At 36.9% G+C, this 22,154-nt stretch overlaps 1 protein-coding gene across 5 annotated transcripts in view; it reads left to right on the forward strand.

The window, feature by feature from the left end:
• Positions 1-22,154, forward strand: part of RIC8B (RIC8 guanine nucleotide exchange factor B) — a 103,536-nt gene that overhangs the window by 6,260 nt on the left and 75,122 nt on the right. For all 5 annotated transcript variants that reach the window (XR_007456817.1, XR_007456818.1, XR_007456819.1 and 2 more), the window contains exon 2: positions 2,900-2,947. Coding sequence is in view for 2 of the 5 variants with exons in the window: in XM_049626233.1 (XP_049482190.1) it covers positions 2,900-2,947 (48 nt within the window). In the remaining 3 variants the exon portion in view is untranslated. The remainder of the gene's footprint in view (positions 1-2,899; positions 2,948-22,154) is intronic.

Below are 22,154 nucleotides of genomic sequence, written 5' to 3' on the forward strand. Positions count from 1 at the left end.
GCTTTTCTTTCTTTCTTTCTTTCTTTCTTTCTTTCTTTCTTTCTTTCTTTCTTTTTGTAACGTTGTGGTTTTATGAGAGGATCAGCCTTGCATTTAAAAGCAACAGAAAATTTAGTCCTTGGTACTATTCAAAATTTTCACCATGAAAGATTAATTCTACGTAGAAACTGTTTAAAAGATATTTTTATAACTTAATGAAGATCTTTCCAAAAGATGATTTATTTCTCTATGCCTTTATCATAGATGCCAGAAAAAGTTGAGGAGAACCACTGTATTGGCGACTAGGTTCATTTATGGCAGATAATTTATGGAATTAATATTTCACATATAATGGCAAAAAAGCCATAGGTTTTTTGGTTTCTAAGTGCAATTTATTTTCATTTGTATTGGACTTTTACTAAGCTTCAGTTTACAACCTTAGCCTGATGTCTGTTGTTTCTTTATCTTTTATCTAGAGTTAGTTTTTACTAAACCTCAGGTCTATAAATTCCCCAGTTATAGCCTTCAGATTTACAACTTGTTCTTCCTTTTTTCTTTCTTTCTTTCCTTGTTCATTCATTGGTTTATCTTTTATTTTTAATATTTCCCTTTTAATTATAAAAATACTGCACCAACAATGATTTTGTCAAAAAAAAAATCACCAGATATTCCACTGTACGGTTGCTTTTATTATTTTTTTTAAGGTTTATTTATTTTGAGAGAGAGAGCACGCATGCGTGTGCATGAGCAGGGGAGAGACAGAGAGAGAAGGAGAGAGGGAATCTGAAGCAGGCTGCGTGCTGTCAGCGAGGAGCCCAATGTAGGACTTGATCTCGCTGTGAGATCATGACCTGAGCTGAAATCCAGAGTCAGACGCTTCACTGACTGAGCCACTCAAGTGCCCCCAGTTGCTTTTATTTTTGCATTTCAACACTCAAGCCTTTAATGCATCCGTATACATATGTAGGTACTGTCATTGTAGACATCTAGCTTGGTGTTTTACTATTTTTCCACTGATGCCATTATAAGTAATTTTCCATGTTGTTAACAGAGGTTTTTAGCCATCTTTTTTTTATTGCAATATAATATTTTATCAGGTGGATGCACAGCAGTTTATTTCATCAGTCTCCTGTTGTTAGATATTCAGTTGTCTCTTTCTTCCATAATATTAGATAACACTGCAGTGAATATGCTTACATATATGACTTTACTCTCCTTCTGGATGATTTCATTAAGATAAATTCCTACAAGTAGAAGTTCTGAGTGAAAGGATGTGAATATCTTCATGTTTTCTTGTATGTGTTGCCAAATTACTTTCCCTTTTAAAGTTTATGTCAATTTATACTGCTGCCAGCAATTTTGCACCTGGATTATTGATGCCCATTTCTTAGAAGGCTTTATGTCCTCAGTCTTGCTCTCTCCTTTGATCTGGCCTGAAATTCTCCCAGAATGCTGTACTGTTCACACCTACCTCTGTCTTCCTTGGTTGCCTATCACCTATCTGCCAGTTTAGGTATAAATTTTTAAATCCAAGCCATCTAACCACCTAACATCATCTATTTTAATTGTTTTGCAAACCATATGTGAAGCAGCCTCTCTTCAGTTTCTTCAAACAACCCTTCTTTCTTACCTCAGTCTTCCCTCTGACCATTTCTTACATTCAGAACCACTTCTCTGTCAGCATTTCTCCATCTCACTTAATTTCAAAAATTGCTTCTTCTGCAAAGCTGACGACACAGAACCACCTGTAATGATGATATCTTTAGTACTTTGTGTACTTAACTCCTGATGAGTTGCTAATAAATGTCAGTGTGACCAATGAGGAAAATACAAAAACAAAAAAACAGACAAAACAAAGATGTTCAGTGGAGATTGCTTTTAAAGGAAAACTCAAGATTCATAAGAGCACTAGGTTCCCCTGAATAAAACTTGAGAAAAGAATGAGAAATTTTGTGCTCAATTTTTGGGTCCTATCACTGTTTCTGTGGCTGTGGGCAAGTCAACTTACTCCATCCTCTGTTTAAGCTACAGAGTGGAAAATATAGTGTTGCCAGTCATCTCAGGAGAGTCATGACACTTTCTTCGCTTCTGGTTATTTTTTTCCTCAATATCATTGGAGTCATAATCATTATAATCCTAATATTTACTGAGTGTTTACTATGTGCCAGGCACTGAGATGGTATATATATATGCCTTTGCTGTTTTAACCCTAACAGCAGCTCAGAGAACTAGGTATCCCCTCTATTCACATGAGAAATCCATTGATAGAGATTTTGTTACTTGCTCTGCTAGTTAGTGGTAGAGCCATAATTTAAACCTTAATTCTTACAGAATTACTTTTCTGAAATACCAGTCTATCAAATCTCTTCCCTGTCTACAATTCCCTGATCATTTCTTAGTGCATATGAAAAAGAAAGTACAAACTCAGCAACATTGGAAGACCCTTCCAAATTTCTGTCCAGTTTACTTTTCCATTCTCTTCTTTCTCTACTCTCCCATCCCCTCACATGTCCTATATTTCACTCTGGCAGAGCTGTTTATTTCACAAATATATCATACCATTTCACACATCTGAGTCTTTGTTTCTGTCTCTAGAGTGCTTTCCATTTGCCTCCTGGAAAACTCCTATTCATCCCCCAAGGTCCAGTTCAGATGCTCTGTACTCTATGCAAAGCATTCCAGATTTTCCTGGGTAGAGTTAGTGGCTTGGTACTCTATGTTCTTTTGTCTGTTTTTCTGCTGTAGTCTTTCACACTGCTTTATAATTATTTGCTTACATGCCCATCTCTCTTGCTTCAATACGAGTGTTGAAATATGATATGGAAAGGCAAGATTTTTACAAAGATACCTTTTAAATATAGCTGCAATTAAAACTCTGTGTATTTAAAATGACATTGTTTCCCTTTTTTCCCCCCCTCAGCATAGGGCTACTTTCAAATTTGAATCAACAGATGAAGATAAAAGAAAGGTAAGCCTTGGTGTTACCGTGTGTGTGTGGGGAGAGGGTATGTGTGTGTTTCATTCATGGACTTTCTAAACAGTGAACTTGTTTTTATCTGATGATTGTTCAGTTTTTGGTTTCCTTTCAGTTTGTTTTTAGGAACTGAGAAAAAGACAAGTACCAAGGTTAGTATGGATTACACACAACTTTCTCCTGTTCCATCTCCACAGGACCATTACGCTTGCGTAAATCAGGGGAATGGGAACAGTTCAAAGGGGACTCTCTCCATATCTTCTCACCTCCAGAGCTTGACTTTATTTGGTAATAGACCTATAGATTGCCCAAAACGTGTTGTTGATGTTGTGAAACTTGGCTTTGGCTTAAGTTTTGGGAAAGCAGCTGTTGATGCTGCTGCCCTTCAACTACACGTTGTTCCTGTACTGGCAGTTATTTGTGTTGTCAGCAATTGTCTCGGTCACTGACTTAACAGGCATAGAGAAAAATGGGAGTCAAGAGACTTGCCAGTAGATGAGTTATTACAAGAAAGGGTGCATCTGAGATATGGTCATATAATGTTATGTTTGCCGGTTGGGGTTGCCTGTGGTTGCTTTACTTAGCTGATTAGAGCATGATGCTAAAGGAGAAGGCTACCAATTCCCCACGAGCATTTTGCTCAGCCCCATACATCTATCCCTGACCTTACAAATGTCAAGACCCAAGTGAGAGGGCATGATTGAGTGTAAACCTATCACTGCTGCTGAAAAAATAGCTTAAATCCAGTACTTTGTTGGAAGTGGTTTGATAATACCTTGAAATCATCCCTTTATTTACCTCCACCCCTACCTAATGTCTGCATTTTGCACATTTTACCTCTTAAGATTCCTTTAGTACTCTCTCCCCTTAATCCCCGCCCTAATGCAAGCCTTCGTCTGAGTTCTGTACCAGTTTCCTAATCGTTCTTTTTCCAGTTATATGCCCTTTCAGTCCATTGTCCATAATTCTAAAACAATATGATCTTGTCACTTCCATCCTTAAAACTCTTGAGTGACTTCCTTTGCCTAGAGAATAAGGTCAAGTATCTTAACATGGTATACTACATGTGCAGTGATCTGATCTCTGCCCACTTTTGCAGCCTATTGCTTACTATTCTGTTGTATTTTGTGCTTTAGCAATATGCTTCAGCTGTATATACATACACATCCCTTCTGTTTCTTACTTCCTAACTTTGTATATGTTGTTTTCTACCTAGAATGCCCTCTCTTTCTTGTATACCTCTTCCTCTTTTTACCTGGTTAATTCTTACTCAGCTCTAAGAGCACCTCCTTCAGGAAGCCTCCTCTAGCATTCTGTCAGGGCGAAGTACCTCTCCAGTGTTCCCATAAAATTCTATGTATATCTCTAACACTATATTTATATGTTGTCTCTTAATTATATATTGACATTTCTCATTGTTACACCCTGCAAACTCTAATGATAGATACTGTTATATATCTTTATATCCTTGACATCTAGAGTGCCCAGCACATAATAGGTACTCAAAAAGTATTTATTGAATGAGTGACATGGGGTATAAACTTTGGAGGTTAAACATTTTCTTTTGGATTTGAACAATGTAAACAAGACTAGAGTACATTGTAGAATGGATTCTCAACTAGAGATACGCTGTTTGGAGAGCGTTTTCAAGATAGGCCTACTCAGGCCTGACTCCTTATCTCCTAAGTCAGAATTTGGGAGGTGGAATCCAGGCATGTATATTTTTATAAATGATCTTCAGAAAATAAGTACTCACATTTGGTGGCAGTGCAAAATGGCCACAATTCCTATGGAACAGAAACTGGCACTATCTACCAAAATTATAGATGCATTTTGCCCTTTGACCAAGCAATGTCACTTTTAGAAATCTATTTTGTGGATAGGTAGAACCAGGTAAGCAAAGCTTCATTGAAGCACTATACATAATAGCAAATAATTAGAAGCAAACAAGTCTCCAGAAATCAGGGAGTATTTGAAGAACTAGGGTGCATCTGCATAATGGAATATTATGATGTAGGAAAGAGAGGAAGAAGGGGAGGGGGAGAAGGAGAGAGACAGGTATGTGTTAATGGGACAGAGAGTTAAGTGGGAAAAAAGCAAGGTGTTAACCTATTTTTTTACACACTCATGATAGGTATTCAGGTGAGGGAGGCAGCTACTATTTTGATTTTATTTGAGAGAATCCATACTGTATCTGTTGATTCATTGTGTCTTGGGGCTCTGACACTAGAATCTTTGATAGTACTTTTACTGGTCTAAATAAGTACATTAGGTGGTGCTTGGGTGGCTCAGTCATTAAGCATCCGACTCTTGATTTCAGCTCAGGTTACGATCTCAGGGTCTGTGAGATTGAGCCCCTAGTCAGGCTCTGTGCTGACAGTGTGGAGCCTGCTTGGGATTCTCTCTCTCCCTGTCTCTCAGCCCCTCCCCTTCCTGTGCACATCAAGGGGAGGGGTGTGGGGAACTCTCTCAAAATAAATAAACTTTAAAAATAAGTAAGTAAGTACATTAAGACAGGGATTCCCCCCATTTCATATAAGTTTCAGTTGAGGGAGAATAATTTCCCACTCAGTTGTTAATAAAGCATGTGTATTTTCTGTAAGATAGTAGCAAAACCTAACATTTCAAAGTATTGTCTTTTACTGCCTGCTAGGTCTTTGGAGACAGTAACTCCTATACTCCTGTTATTTGCAGTGATAGTGTGTAGATTTCTGCTTCCTGGGAGGTCTGATAATAAACAAATCCAGGGGCCCCCCCGGGTGGCTCAGTCGGTTGGGCATCCGCCTTCAGTTTGGGTCATGATTTTGCAGTGGCAAGATGGATCCCCGTTTAGGCCTCTGTGCTGACAGCTCAGAGCCTGGAGCCTGCTTCAGATTCTGTGTCTCCCTCTCTCTCTCTCTGCCCCTCCCCCACACATGTGCTCGCTCGCTCTTTCTCTCTCAAAAATAAATAAGCATTAAAAAAAATTTTTTTTTAATCCAATTAGGGACCTAGCTAGCTATGGCAGAGCGTAGGTAAAGAAAATCATTTTAGTCTCCAAGCGTTAAAATCATTAGTGACTTTTTCATGTCTAAGGCCCTAAAAACTTGAAATGCTCTAAAGGATCCACATCCTAACAGCTTTTTAGGTTCTCAGTGTAGAGAGACATAGACTAGTAGGCATGCCTCCACATTAACCCTGGAGGAACTCAAGTTACTGTCCAGTTTGTTTTGCTGCCCTAGTTCTCTTTTCCTCTTTCCTAAGCATGTCTCTGGAGCCTTCTGCCAACAGCTTTTTGGTAATAGCAGCATGCCTTTCGATAAACTACAGGTGCTGTCTTCCTGAAAAACGCAATACCTTTCGTCTGAAAACTTTTATGACAACTTAGAAGTAAATGTAAGGGAACAGACAGAGCCTCTCAAAAAATAAAACTTGGTTATAATGACCTTTTTAAGAAATGGTTATATATTAATGATCCTTAGACCTAATTGCTAACACTTATGTAGTGTTTGCATTTTTACAAAGATTTGCTTTGCAACAGTAATGCACTAATGCTGTAAGTATGGTGTGAATATCACCATCCCTATTTTATGGATAAGAAAACTGGGGCTTATATTAATGACACCTTGCTAACACTCCCGTGACTAGTAAGTAGTGGATCCTCAAATAGAGAATAGATTTTCTGACTGTATATTTCAGAAGGTTTGAAATTATGACTCAATACCTTGTTTTATCTCTTATTTAATTCTTTGAGACACCATTTAGGCAACTAGACTTAAATTGGAAAGTAGCAAAGAAAATTAGCAAAAAAGGAGTGCTTAAGATTTTCCAGAGAAGTAAAGTCAGATACAACTGTTATATTTTACATATAATGTAAATAGTTCCAGGTGCATGTGGATCATTGTATATTTGGTTATAAGCATCTGTACTTATTGAAGTATTTGCATTCCTTCCTCTACCTCTAGGCTGTGGTTGTTTATTTGCACATAAACAAATATATCAATCATGCAAATAGGTAGGATGGGGGGAAGTATGATGAATAATCTGAAATTTACATCAGAGGAAATGAAAGCTCTTATACTGGCTTCTAAAACACAACTGATCTCAAGTCCAATAGAGTGCTAATTGCAATAAATGTTGAAAAATACATGTCATAAAATGAGTAAAAGAATTGCAGCTCTTTTACCTGAAAGATAAGAATACAGCTGTATCAAATGTGGAAAACCTCAGTTGTTGTTTGAGATAAATCTTTGTGTATATAGTGATTTTCCTTAAAAGAGTGAAGTTGAAAATAGCCAGATTTCAAGCATTTATGTCATTAGCTTTAAATTCACACAGATAAGCCCATTTTCTATAATGGCAGAGGATAATTGCTGAGTTGAGAACTCTTTGAGAACAAGAACTCTGGCTTAGTTTTGTTTATATTTTCAGCCCCCAACACTGCATGTGGCATAAAATAGGCACCTATAGTAAACACCTGTTAAATAAATGGAGGGAACTCGGAGATTGAGTAGAGGCCAGAATTCCTGTTACTTGTACAATATTGTTTGACTTTGAATTTGATATTCTCCTAATTATACAGCAGAATCTCAATGCAATGTTTAACGTGAAAAAAAATGGATATAAAAGTATTTATACAGGATGATCACAGTCATGCAAAAGTAATAAAAACTGTTCAAAGAAAAATGACTATAAAGAAATTTGCTAAATGGTGGCTATCTGATTTTTCTTTCCCTGTTCTGTATTTTAAACTTTTTTCTTGTTTATTGTAGATGACATTTTTCTTTCCCTATTCTGTATTTTAAACTTTTCTATTATAGATTATAATGATTTAATAACATGATAATTATAGGAGCGCCTGAGTGGCTCAGTTGGTTAAGTGTCTGACTTCGTTTCTTGTCATGATCTTGCAGTCTGTGGGTTCAAGCCCTGTGTCAGACTCTTTGCTGACAGCTCAGAGCCTGGAGCCTGCTTCAGATTCTGTGTCTCCCTCTCTCTCTGCCCCTCACCTGCTCACACCCTGTCTCTCTCTCAAAAATAAACAAACATTTAAAAAAATAGATGTTATTAAATATAAATAAAAAATAAAATATAAAATATGTTATAATTATATAACATATGTTATATATCCTTCTATAGTAATGTGATTAGTGGCATAAGCAAAGACCAATAGATACTTTTTTTGAAATCATTTATTTTCTATAAAATTGAGCATTCTTGATTATCTTATATATTCCTTTGGAGGGGAACATAAAAAAATGTTACTGGTTTGGAAATAATATTGCTTGTGGAGCCAGTTTATGGTATGAAATAAATTTATATGAACATGAAAGTTCATTCCATCATTTGAGATTTTCTTCTTTTTACTTCACCCACCCCAGACTTGGATGTACTTGGCATATTAGTAGAGATCTCTGTAGTCTACAAATAATTTTTCAGTAATTCCTGTGTGCCAAGTCCTGTGTTAGACTTTGGTTGCTAAATTGGCTATTTGCCTATGGTGTGTGGTTTGGCACTTTCTCAGCTACAGATGCATAGATTGCCATTGTAGACTCTAGAAAATGAGCAGGTAAATTTCCATATTAGAGTCCCCTAAGGAAAATGTACCAAGATAGAACCAGCAGTTCTATACTGTGAATCCCTGCTTAGGAATAGCTCAAGGTATGGATGCTTGTTCTGAAAGTCCTTTACACTTATTTTAGTTACTTGAAATTGTTAAACTCCCCAGTTTTCACTAAAGCAGAATGAGCTTTGTATGCCCTGTAAATTTGACTCAAATTTTGATGTCTCACCTTAGGGAATACTTTGATACATGATGCAAGCACAGTTCTTATTTAGAAGACAGTAACTTTAAAGATAATCATTTTCAACATCTTGATTTCTTTAAAACTCTCTCACACACACAACCAAAAGCATCCTAAACCTTTTACTTTTCAAAGTTCCTGTCCAGCTGGAATCTGGCATAAAACTTTACTAGAAGGGCTGAATTGTATCATAGACCAGGGTGAATGCCTCATAGTAGTTCAAAATAATTTAAACTTCTTTTCAGACTCCTTTTTTTATTTTAGATGTTTGCCAAGGCATTGAAAGACTAAATGTAGGGAGAAAGAACAAAACAGCTCTTCTGACTTAGCAAGCCATAGATGTGGCAGCCCATACAATGATCTTTGGATCATTTTTTGAGATTTATTTCTCAGAATAATAATAATATCTCCAATTTGGACTTAAGAGTTTCAGATTCATTTTCTCTTACCAGAAAAACTCATCCAGAAGTTCCACTTCCAGTGATGACAGTGTGAGGAGTTCTACAGACCTGTTTCCCACTAAAATGGGTGACTATTATTTTTTAAAAAATAACCATTTAAAGTCCCTGGAAATAGTCCACAGAGCATACAGTCATTGAAGAAATATTCAAGAAAATTTACTAAAACTTAGTAAGAAAAGTGAAAGTCTGTGGTATTTAAACTGAGACCTGCTCCCTCCCTACCTCCTATTAGCTGAGCAAGATGGAAACTGTCCTCTAAACTGATGCATTCAAGAATATAGAGCTCCCTCTTTCCTCTTTTTTCAGGTAGAAGGCTGTCTTCCCAGTAGAGATGTACGATTAACATTTCTCATCCTGCCCTTGCTACCTGTTGCTGAGACTAAATTCTAGGTGAGGGCAGCTGAGAGGTAGGGTCCCCCCTCCTTTAACCCGGCCCACACTCACAGGACAGAGTCTATACGATGGATATGGCACCACTGAAAATAGAGGCGCCCCATTTGCCCTTGGCCTTGGCTTGTGGGATGTAGATTCTACTCTGGGAGAGGCAAGCTGAGGATAACTGGGGTTGCTGCTCCCCTATCCCCTCAAATCAGCTCCCAAGGAGGTGTCACCCAGGGAAAAGCATGACATTGTCTTTGTCCCGGCATCAGAACCAGGACTCCAAAATTTTACCCAGAGGAACAAGCAGATCTTACAACAGAGATCTCTGAATCTCTCCCCAAAGGAACCAACATCATTTGCAACAGAGTGTGAAGTTCATGCCTAAGGGTGCGGGTTGTGGAGAAAGGAGGAATTGGAGGGAGATTGATAGATTCATTGGACATATAGGCTAGCCAGAAGATGGGCTAGTTTTCTAGAGAGAAAAGGAGAAAGAAACAGCTGGGAGGAACCCTCCTGTGGTTAGAACAAACCTTAAATACTGACCTCAGAGACTGTCCCTTCAAAGGACCCCTAATAGATTGGTTCAGTTTGTGGAACAATTTATGCCCAGGGCATTGTTGAAGACAGTAGGTCAATCAGCTGGTAGTTAGTGGAACTTAGCCAGCTGGGTGTGGTCAGGAAAAAGAAGGTCAAAGAGAGGCCAGCCAAAGCCACTGTCATTTTAGGATGACTGTGGCATAACCAAGGGTGAGCCCCCTGAAGAGGAACATCTGTAGAGAAGGAGGGGAAGAATATACTGAACTAAAGTAATTCATCTAGTCATGGAGTAAATAAGCAAATAGCAATAGCAAGTTTTGGAGGGTATGGGCAGTATCCAGGGTTGCTACTATATATTATATAAAATGTCATTTCCAAGAAAAATATGAGACGTGAAGAAACAGGAAAGAATGACCTACACACTGGGGGAAAAAGCAGGTGACAGAAACTGTGAGAATGACCAGTTGAGTTTAATAGACAAAGACTTAAAAGTAGCCATTATATTCAGAGAACTAAAGGAAGCCATGATTTAAAAATAATGCAAGGGTTGATAACAATGTCCCATCAAATGAAGAATATGAGTAGAAAGATAGAAATTGTTAAAAGGAAAAAGAAGAACCAAATGGAAATTTTGGAGTTGAAAGGTACAATAAAATACAATAACTGCAATAAAAATTCACTAATGGGGCTCTACATTTGAGTGAGACTGTCAGAAGAAAGAATAATTTGGTGATTATATCAATAGAGAGTACACAAGGTAAAGAACAGAGAAAAAAATAGTAAGGAAAAGTAAAGCAAGATTCAGAGAAATATGGGACACCATGAATGTACCAACAGATATATGATGGAAGTACCAGGAGAGGAGAGGAGAGAAGAGAATGAAGAAAAAATGTTAAAAGAAATGATGGCTGAAAACTTCGCAAATTTATTGGAAAACAACCTACACATCCAGGAAGCTTAATAATTCTGAGCAGGATAAAGTTAAAGAGATCCACAAACAGGTACATCATACTAAAAATGCTAAAAGCCAAAGACAAGGAGAAAATCTTGCAAGCAACAAGAGAAAAAGGACTCATCATTTACAAGGGAACCTCTACAAAACATACAGCTGACTTCTCAAAAACCTGTAGGCCAGAGGCAGTGGGATAACTTATTCAAATAGCTCAAATTAGAAACTCAACCAAGAATTCTATTACCAACAGAGCTTTCTTTTAATAATGCAAGGGAGATAAAGACATTTCCAGATAAATGAAAAACTGAAAGAATTTGTTCCAGACCTACCTTACAAGAATACCAAAAGTGCTTTAGATTGAAAACAGGTGATCCCAAACTGCAATTTGAATTTACAAAAAGCACTGGTAAAGGTAATTATGTAATTGTAAAAGACAATATAAGTGCATATATTTCTCCTTTCTTAACTGATTTTAAAAGCATTTATATAAAAAATATGTGTGTGTATGTATAGATGTGTATATATACACATATGATGTATTGTTGAGCCAATAACATACAGAAATGTAACACATTTGCCAAAAAAGCACAAAGGTGGATGAGAACAAAGCTGTATTAGACTAAGGAAATGACTCTAGATAGTAATTCAGATCCTTAAGAACAAATCAAGAGAAGCAGAAATTATAAGTAATAAAGCTAATGTAACAAAAGCTATAAGTATATGCTCGTTTTCCTTTCTCCCCAGAGTGTTTAAGAGACAAGATTATATAAAGTAGTAATAGTTATCTTAACGTATTCTTGGGTTTGCAACATTCATACATATATATATAACAATAATGCCACAAAAAGGGGAAAGGAATAGCATCATATAGAAATAATGTTTCTGTATCTCATTGGAATTAAGTTAATCCGGAGCTGATTCTGATAAGATGTGTATGCTAACTAAGCCCCTGAGAACAACTAAGGAAATTCTGACTCAACTCAGTTTTTAGGAAAACCACAAAGGATCGTTTAAAGAAGTTGAATAAAATCTAAATAAATGAGAAGACATCTCATGCCCATGGATTGGAAGACTGACTTTTGCTAAAATGGCAGTACTTCCCATATTGATCTACAGATTTAATGCATTACCTTTAGAATCCCAGGTAGCTTCTTTGTAGAAATTGACAAGCCAATTCTAAAATTCATATGGAATTGAAAGGGATTCAGAATAGCCAGAATAATCTTGAACAAACTTGGCTTACAATTCCCGATTTCAAAATATACTACCAAGCAACAGTATTCAAGACACTGTAGTACTGGCATGAGGATACATTAAATATAAATATATGTATATAGAGGTGTATTTTTGACAACGGTGCCAAGATCCTTGTCAAAAAGGGTCTAATTTTTGACAAAGGTGCCAAGACCATTTAGTGAGGAAGGAACAGTCATTTAACAAATGATGCTGTGACAGCTAGTTAGTCCCATATAAAAGAATGTAGTTAAACCTTTGCCTCACACTGTATACAAAAGTTAACTCACTAGAGGTGCCTGGGTGACTCAATTGGTTGAGCCTCCAACTCTTGATTTCTGTTCAGGTCATGATCTCATAGTTGTGAGATTGAGCTCTATGTCAGTCCCAGCACTGGGCGTGGAGCCTGCTTGGGATTCTCTCTCCTCCCCTCTCTCTGTCCCTCCCCTGCTTGCACTTTTTCTCTCTCAAAATAAATACATAAATGTTAAAAAAAGAAAAAAAAAAGAAAGTGAAAAGACAACCTACAGGATGGGAGATAATATTTTCAAATCATATTTCCGGTACAAGACTTCTATCTAGACTATATAAAGAACTCAATAATAAAAAGACAACCCAATTCATAATGGGCAAAGGATCTAAATACACGTTTTCCCAAAGATATGCAATTGCCAGTAAACACATGAAGTAACTTGACATCATTAATCATTAGGGAAATGCAAATTAAAGCCACAGTGAGATTAAAGTTCACACTCACTGGTATGGCTAGAATAAAAAAAAAACAGATAATAACAAGTATTGGCAAGGATGTGGAGAAATCAGAATGCTCATACCTTACTGGTGGGAATGTAAAATTGTGCAGCCATTTTGGAAAACAGTCTGGCAGTTCCTCAAAAGGTTGAACTCAGCAATTGTACTCCTAGGTATCTACACTAAAGAAATGAAGATATATGTCTACACAAAAACTCGTATGTGAATGTTTATGGTAGCATTATTCATAATAGCCAAAAGGTATAAACAACTCAAATATTTATCGATTTATGAATGAATAAACAAAACGTGTTAACTATACAATGAAATATTATTCTGCCGAAAATTAAAGAATAAAGAAATTGATAAGTGCTACAACATGGATAAACCTTGAACCCATTACGCTAAGTGAAAGAAGCCAGACACAAAGGCCACATAATATATGATTCCATTTATATGAAATGTCTAAAATAGATCTGAAGAAACAGAGAGTAGATTAGTTGTTACCTAGGGGCTAGTGGGAGAGGGGAATGGGGAGTTGCTACTAATGAGTATTGGATTTTTTGGGGGTGGGTAATGAGAATGTTCTAAAATTACACAGTGTGACTATACTAAAAACCAATGAGTATACGCTTTTAACAGGGTGAACTTTATGGTACATGAGTTATATCTCAGTAAAGCTTGTTAGTAAATACAATAGGTAACATACACTACGTGTCCGTCATCATTCCAAGCAGTGTATGAAATATTAACACGTTTAATCCTCACAACAAGTCTATATAGTAGGTACTGTGGTTTTGCTTTACAGATGAGGAAACTAAGTCATACAGGAAATAACTTGCCTAAACTAGTGAAGTCTAAGGCTATGATTCAAGCCCATGCAGTCTGGCTCCAAACTCCTGTTCACCGTACTGCCATTTATTAATAATTGAATCAACCTGTTGTACAGCTTATGAATTGATTGTATTCAGTTTATGATTTTAGGCATCTAAAGTTTGAGATTTGATGCAGAGCATAAACAAAGCTTTGACACTGAGCTAATTATCAGCATGGACAGTAAACAGAAGAGCATGCTTTGCAGTGTGACTACATAGGATAGCCAGTGAGGATATGTAGTGTCAGCTCTCCATAAGCAGTGCAGTACTTGACCATAGGAGTTAGTTAGGCATGTTGCAGATTTTTTTTTTTTTTGGATTCCTATGATTATTATGATTATTTTTTGCCAAAAATGTACAGTTTCTTTTTCTCAGCATTTAGCTCTTCCTTACAAAGTTTGATCATGTACTAAGGAAAAGGGAGAACATGTATGTATATCTTTGACTAATTAAACTCTTATCTTAGGGACATGGAAGAGTTACTGACTGTACAGACATCTCTAATGTTCCCAACTTCCCCATTTATAGATGAAAAACTGAGAAGTTGACTTGCCCAAAGTCACAATTAATGAATGGAAGAGCTAGGACTCAACCCAGGGCCTCCGTCTCTTTCTCTGCCTTCAGGGATCATATTTGCAGGAAATTCACAGGGAACTCACAGTGTAGTAAAGGGCACCAAGTATCTTCCAGTATAGTGATTCCTTCTAACATATCTTGCACAAAGGGACATCACACTCTGAAATACTTTCAGTAATGGGAAGCTCACAGCAGCCACTCTGTTGTCAGATAGCTTTAATTAGAAAGCTTTTACGTGTATGAACTCCTTTAAGTCGGCTTTGGTTGATCCTCTTACCTTACCCATATCCCTCTCTGTCTCTACCTTTGTCCACTGTTTTGCTTGTCTTCCTACTTCCTTTCTGCCACTCCATCTCTATCATTCCCCCCCCCCCCCTTATTGCCTAACACTCATATTTATCAAAAAGCTTTCTCTGGCTGAATTCTCTGTAGTTTATTTCTTCAGTCTCTTAATATAACTTTAAATTGCTATACATTGAAATACACTTACATTCCTTATTCATTCATTTTACATGTTCAGTCTTCCTAATATTATAAATAACTTGAGTCATGTGCTTTTTAACTCCCCAACCCAAAATAGACTTCTTGTCACTTAGAATTTATTTCTCTTGAATAATTTGCATGTACTTGAATTTTAAGTTGGGAACATTTTGAGTTGTGTGCCTGTATGGGGGCTGAGCACACAAGTGCTAAGTAATGGGTACTATAGATTCCAAGTGAACATCATAGAATTGATAAAATTAATATATAATTGCAATGATATTTTTATAGCATCAGCATTTTCCTTTTTCAAGTGGCTTTGCCATTAAAACACATACAAATAAAAATTTCCTAGCCGTATTGTGCCTATGTAGAGTATGCCTGTTAATGTTTCTTGATCTGTTTGTCCATCTGGCCATCTTTATGATGTAAGATGCATTAGCCTCTACTCTATCCCAAGCTAAAGATTTTTAAATATATAATCTCACTTAATATTTATAAGCCCTAAATGTTATTCCTATTTTTAGAGATGAGGAAATGAGACACAAGTGATTTCAAGAAATTTGCCCAAGATCACATAACCACAAGGGGCAAAGCTAGTGCTTAAAGCCAGGTGCTTTTCTCACTTCAATTGTACAGTCCTCAATAAGTAACATATAAAGTGAATTACATCTTACAATATGTTTTTTTCAGATGCTCTCTATATTAAATAATTAAAATAGCCCTGTGACACAGGTATATTTTTATCTTACATATGAGGAAATTTAGCCTCAGATAGATTAAGAAAATTGCTCCAGATCCAAATTCAGAAAATAGTAGAGCTAGGGACTAGAGGGAATCTAAATAGTCTGTTCTGTGCTTTTCTTGCTGTATCGCTAGTGTCTTCTTGTGCCTTTGAGGATCCCTAAAATCTCACAACTGTCTCATTGGGACAACTTAACTTCCCTCTTGTCCCTGTTCTCAGCTATATTATTCTGCTCTGGCTGCTGTTAACAGAATGCCATAGACTGGTGGCTTAATCAGCAAAATTTATTTCTCACAGTTTTAGAAGCTAAGAAGTCCAAGATCAGGATGCCAGCAAATTTCATCCTGAGGCCTTTTCTCTTGCTTGTAAATGGCTGTCATCTCACTGTGTGCTCACATGATCTCTTTGTGCAGAGAGGGGTAGAGGGAAAGTGTGAGTGAGCTAGCTCTCCAGGGTCTCTTCTTTCAAAGGCACTAATCCCATTGGACTAGCGCCCCTCCCTAATGACCTCATCTAACCCTAATTACCTCCCCAAAGGCCCATTTCCAAATACCAACATATTGGTGGTTAGAGCTTCAACATCTGAATTTAACGGGGACACAAACATCATGGTAAACATCAGCTTACCATCAGAGCCCCTGACTATCTTCTGTCACCTGGGACATTAGAGCTGGGAACTAGATTCAGAGATAGAGTAACTAGTACAGACTGAATAGTTGAGTGTTGTGGGGTAGATGGCATTGGAGACAAAGCAGGGAAATCCTAAAGAGACTATATAGGAAAGACTTGGATAAACTTTTAGGCAAAAAGGCAAAGGAGCTATAGAGATCTGTAGGACCTTGATCTGTATTAGCCACTAAGATACCAGGTATGTGTTGTAATAGTGTCCATCTTCCAGCCTTGTTAGTATACTGCGTGATCAAACTATAGCTTATGTTAAGAATTCACTAAAGATTAATGAGATAATGAGCCCTTCTTTGGTAAATTATAATAAACAACAAATGATATTTCTGTATTTGCTGATATATTAACTTAAAATACTAAACTATATTTTAATAGGAGAAAAAGGCTTTCTGAATAAAAAAGACTCTTAAATAGTAAGAGAAGCAGAGTTGGCTGGTACTGTATTTGAAGAGAAATAAAAAGTTTTGACATGCCCATTTCTGCCCTCAGTTGAGAAAGGATGGGCAGCGGATTTTGTGAGTTTTCATTTGCACCTAAGCAGTCTTTGCTATCCCTTAATGAACTCCTGATGATGCAACATGTCTTTCTCAGGACTGCTAATTAGCAAACAAACTTGAGCCAAACTTACATAATTGTTGTTCGTCTGCACTTTCTCTTCAATATTTTTGGCAAGATTACCATGGTATAGAACATAGCCAGAAGGATTGTCTTACTGAAAAATGTACATGTGGAGTAAGGTAAACTAGAGGTGAAATTTAGGAAGTGAGATAAACCTTATTCACAAGGACAGTATCCATTACATAAAAAGTGAGAACTACCATCACTTCCCATACTACAAGCAGGGAAAAGAAACCCACAAGTGTATAGAAATAATAGTAAGTTAAATATCATATAGACCCAGCTGCATGAGTATTCATTTAGAAAATTTAATCTTTATCTTTTTATAAAGAAATTCTAAATTTGACCTTCAGAATCCTTTCTCCAACCTTTACTAAAAACCCAGGTTAGAATTCTGGCAGTGAGTCAGTGATTGTTTAACATTTTTGTAAAATACAAATTTTTAATAGGTCTATCTTGTAGAACTGACAACATTGTTCTGTTAATTATAGTAAGCTTATTTTAGAATTTAATACCTCTCTGTCTTTCTCTGTCTTGCGTGCGCGCGCACACACACACACACACACACACACACACACACGTGCTGTACAGAGAGGGCAAAAGTTTAGAACTATCAGATTTAGGTGGCTGACCTTCAAGTCCAGTTATGAACTAAAATTAGATCCCTGTGGAATATATATCTAGTGACATCCATCAGAGGAGAGAGTAGGCACAACCTTGAGAGGCCAGGGAAGTATCATTCAATGGATCCTGCCTTAGCTACAATATTCCTCTTATATCTTATTTTTTAATCTCAAAAATTCATGTGACTTTTTGTATTGTGAGTTTTAATGTATTTACTTTCATGTAGAAATTCTTCCCCACCCTGCCCCCACTAAATCTTTTAGTAACCAGTGGTTAAAGAGGATGTACTAGGATTGCCCTGTGACTTTAAGTATCCCTGGCACTGTGCCACATCTCCCAGATGAATGTGCATAGTCTATTTTAAGAGCAGGGTCCTATCCCATCACTATAGGAGCACTGGTTGGAGCAAGAGCATAAATCAAACATGTGGCTAATGTTGTGGACATAATGGACAAAAAGTGTGGTGGGCAGGAGTCCATTCTTATTAAAGAGAGAGTAGTAGACTCTGAGAATAGGTATTCAGTTCCGTGAAAATAGAAGAACAGAAACATTAAATAATAATAAAAAAGTGATAATAAGTAGAACCATGTTTAAGGACTTAATTCTGTTCATTTAAGGAGAAAAAAAAAATCAGTCCTCAGTAATTCCTTTCACAGGCCTAGCTTAACCCTGAATTGCTTTCAAAGTTGGAACACCCATTTTTGCTTTATTTCTTACACATCACCAGATGCCAGTAGAATGAAAAGATAGCACAGAATGCTAGAACGGGAAACTCAGATTCTTACCTGAGGGTAAGAATCTGAGTTTCCCGTTCTAGCATTCTGTGCTATCTTAGGCAAATAGTTTAGCCTCCCTGGGAGTCAGTTTTCATGTCTGTAAAATAAAAGAAATACTCCCAAGTCCTGAGTATATTATTAGGTTTGGGGTTTTTAAAAAATTTTTTTTAATCTTTATTTATTTTTGAGACAGAAACAGAGTGTGAGCAGGGGAGGAACAGAGAGAGAGGGAGATACAAAATCCAAAGCAGGCTCCAGGCCCTGAACTGTCAGCACAGAGCCAGATGTGGGGCTCGAACTCATGAACTGTGAGATCATGACCCAAACTGAGGTCGGACGCTTAACTGACTGAGCCACCCAGGTGCCCCTATTAGGTATTATTTTTTAAAAGGATTCTGTGGTCAAACAAATAAAGGAAATAGCAGTTTTAAAAAATTAAACAGGTTTATTTTCCATAGTACATCTGAGAATCTTTAATACTTTAATAAGCTTTATAAGTTTCTCAGACTTACTCTCCCCAATATCTACTTTTTTATAGCACCTTTTGCAACTGCTAGTACTTGTTATTATTAAATAGTCACTATAGCCCTTTCTAACTCTTAATATTCTGATTCTGTAAATTACACTCATTTTGTTTGGCTCTTCAGCTGTTTTCTGGCCTGTAGTTATCATTGGGTTACTGCCAAGTTGAACTCTGTGCCTGTGCTGTGTGTGTACCCTGCCCCTCTCCAGCTCAAACTGGAAAGTTATTGCATTTTCCTGTTTCTTATAAATAAAACAGACATCCGTGCATGTCTTTGGCAATGTTCACTTTCTCTGTTCACTATTGTTTCATTTTGATTTAATTATTCAATTATCGCCCCATTTTTATTCTAAATTAATATATAAATCTTTACTTGAATTTCCCAAATAATAGTAAAGACTTTTAAAAGTCTCAGCTCATTACATCCTTTTGATAAACCCTGATGTTGAAGAGAAAACTAGATGTCAAACCTACATATAGGCATATTATTTTAATCATAAAAACAAGCCTCCTTCAAGATAGTACTGTTGGCTGAGATCTTTAATTATAGGTCTTGTTCTTGGAAGTGTACAATTTTAGGTCTTACTATGTACCAACATCTTATTTACTAAAACAACACCATAATACGTATTATCCCCATTTTAAACATAATGAAACTAAAGCTCAGAAAAATCAAGTAACTTCCTAGATCTCGCAGGTAAAAAATACAGCAAAGTGAAGACTGACTCTGGAAGTCATATTCTTTATTATAGCATGTAGCCTTTTACTAAAGTATATGGTAATGCATTGTAGTTATGATGTTAAATAACATTTATTGGGTATTTATTTTATCTGAGAACAGCACATGCACACTGTCTCATTTAATTCCCCCAACAACCCTATGAGTAGGTACCATCATACCCATGTTACAGATAAGGAAATTTAAAAACATGACCAATTTATTAAAAATCACACAAATAAGTGGCACCTAGGAATTAAGCCCAGAACTTTAATGGCCTATGTGGACATAAAACTCTGTGTTTAGCATATAGTGCTTTGAAGATGTTGCACTTCGTATATATGTTTGTAAGTACATATTCAACATATTTGACAGCATCTTTGTACCTGTGGAAGAAAAAGAAATATATCAGACAAATCCTGCCCGCCCAAAACTGATGAAAGAGATAAGAACTCTCCATAAATATAATTCAAGGTCAGAGGTGTTAAGTGCTATAAAAGTGGTAGAGATAGAAGAGGTTATTTCTAAGCTTACAAAGATGACATTTGCCTTGAAGAAACAAATTATTTCGGAAGGTCAGGGTTTAAGAAGACATGCTATGTACAGGAAGTAACATGAGAAAAGGCACATATGTTCACATAGATAGTAGAGAGTAGGTTTCTCAGCCCAGATCAAGGATAATGTGACAGTAAATTGAGTGTGAGTTTTAGAAAGGTGGATATATGTTGGAGGAGGATCTGACCCCTTCCTAGATAATGAGTTTAGATGTATTTTATTTGAGGTGTCCACTGTGGGGCGATTAAAGAGAAAGGTCTACCAAGCAGTATCATTTTCTTTTTGCTGCCAGCTTTAGAAAATGGGTTCCCTATCTCCTGAATGATTAAGACCTCTGTCAACCAAGTTGTCCAAGTAAGAAATCTGAGACATTCCTTGTCTCCTCTTTCTTCTCCACCCTGATGACCACTCCACCAATCATCCAGTCAGTTCTACTTCCTTAAAATCTCTTAGCTTTCCTTTTTTTTTTTTTTTTTTTAAGTCGGCTCAATGCCCAATGTGGGGCTTGAACTCATGACCCCAAGATCAGGAGTCACATGCTGTACCAACTGAGCCAGCCAGATGCCCCTCACAGTCTCTTAGCTTTCTACTTCTCTGCTTAGTTCGCATAACCATCATTTCTCATCTCATTAACTTTTTCTGGTTCTGTCCCATTTCTTGTGCATTCTCCATGTTACCATCAGAATGATAATTTCTTTTTTTTAATATGAAATTTATTGTCAAATTGGTTTCCATACAACACCCAGTGCTCATCCCAAAAGGTGCCCTCCTCAATACCCATCACCCACCCTCCCCTCCCTCCCACCCCCCATCAACCCTCAGTTTGTTCTCAGTTTTTAACAGTCTCTTATTAACCTCTTTTTTTTCTTCCCCTCCCCCATGGACTTCTGTTAAGTTTCTCAGGATCCACATAAGAGTGAAAACATATGGTATCTGTCTTTCTCTGTATGACGTATTTCACTTAGCATAACACTCTCCAGTTCCATCCACGTTGCTACAAAAGGCCATATTTCATTCTTTCTCATTGCCATGTAGTATTCCATTGTGTGTGTAAACCACAATTTCTTTATCCATTCATCAGTTGATGGCCATTTAGGCTCTTTCCATAATTTGGCCATTGTTGAGAGTGCTGCTATAAACATTGGGGTACAAAGCTTCTGCACAGCAAAGGAAATAGTCAACAAAACTAAAAGGCAACCAATAGAATGGGAAAAGATATTTGCAAATGACATATCAGACAAAGGGCTAGTATCCAAAATCTATAAAGAGCTCACCAAACTCCACACCCGAAAAACAAATAATCCAGTGAAGAAATGGGCAGAAAACATGAATAGACACTTCTCTAAAGTAGACATCCAGATGGCCAACAGGTACATGAAAAGATGCTCAACATCACTCCTCATCAGAGAAATACAAATCAAAACCACACTCAGATATCGCCTCACCCCAGTCAGAGTGGCTAAAATGAACAAATCAGGAGACTATAGATGCTGGAGAGGATGTAGAGAAACGGGAACCCTCTTGCACTGTTGGTGGGAATGCAAACTGGTGCAGCCACTCTGGAAAACAGTGTAGAGGTTCCTCAAAAAATTAAAACTAGACCTACCCTATGACCCAGCAATAGCACTGCTAGGAATTTATCCAAGGGATACAGGAGTGCTGATGCATAGGGGCCCTTGTACCCCAATGTTTATAGCAGAATGATAATTTCAAAGCACAATCTAATGTCATCCCCCTGCTTAATACCTTGTAATAAGTTCCCCATTTCCTTCTGGATTAATTCCAACTCTTTATTCTCTTCATCATACAGACATGGACTAGTATATCCTCTCTTTAAAAAAAAAAAAAAAGGAAAAGAAAAATAAACGACCTCTCTTTATCTTATAGTTGCTCTTATTACCATTCAATTTCTGTTTCTTTTTTTTTTTTT

The sequence above is a fragment of the Panthera uncia genome, chromosome B4 (assembly GCF_023721935.1).
Source record: "Panthera uncia isolate 11264 chromosome B4, Puncia_PCG_1.0, whole genome shotgun sequence".
Classification (NCBI taxonomy): domain Eukaryota; kingdom Metazoa; phylum Chordata; class Mammalia; order Carnivora; family Felidae; genus Panthera; species Panthera uncia.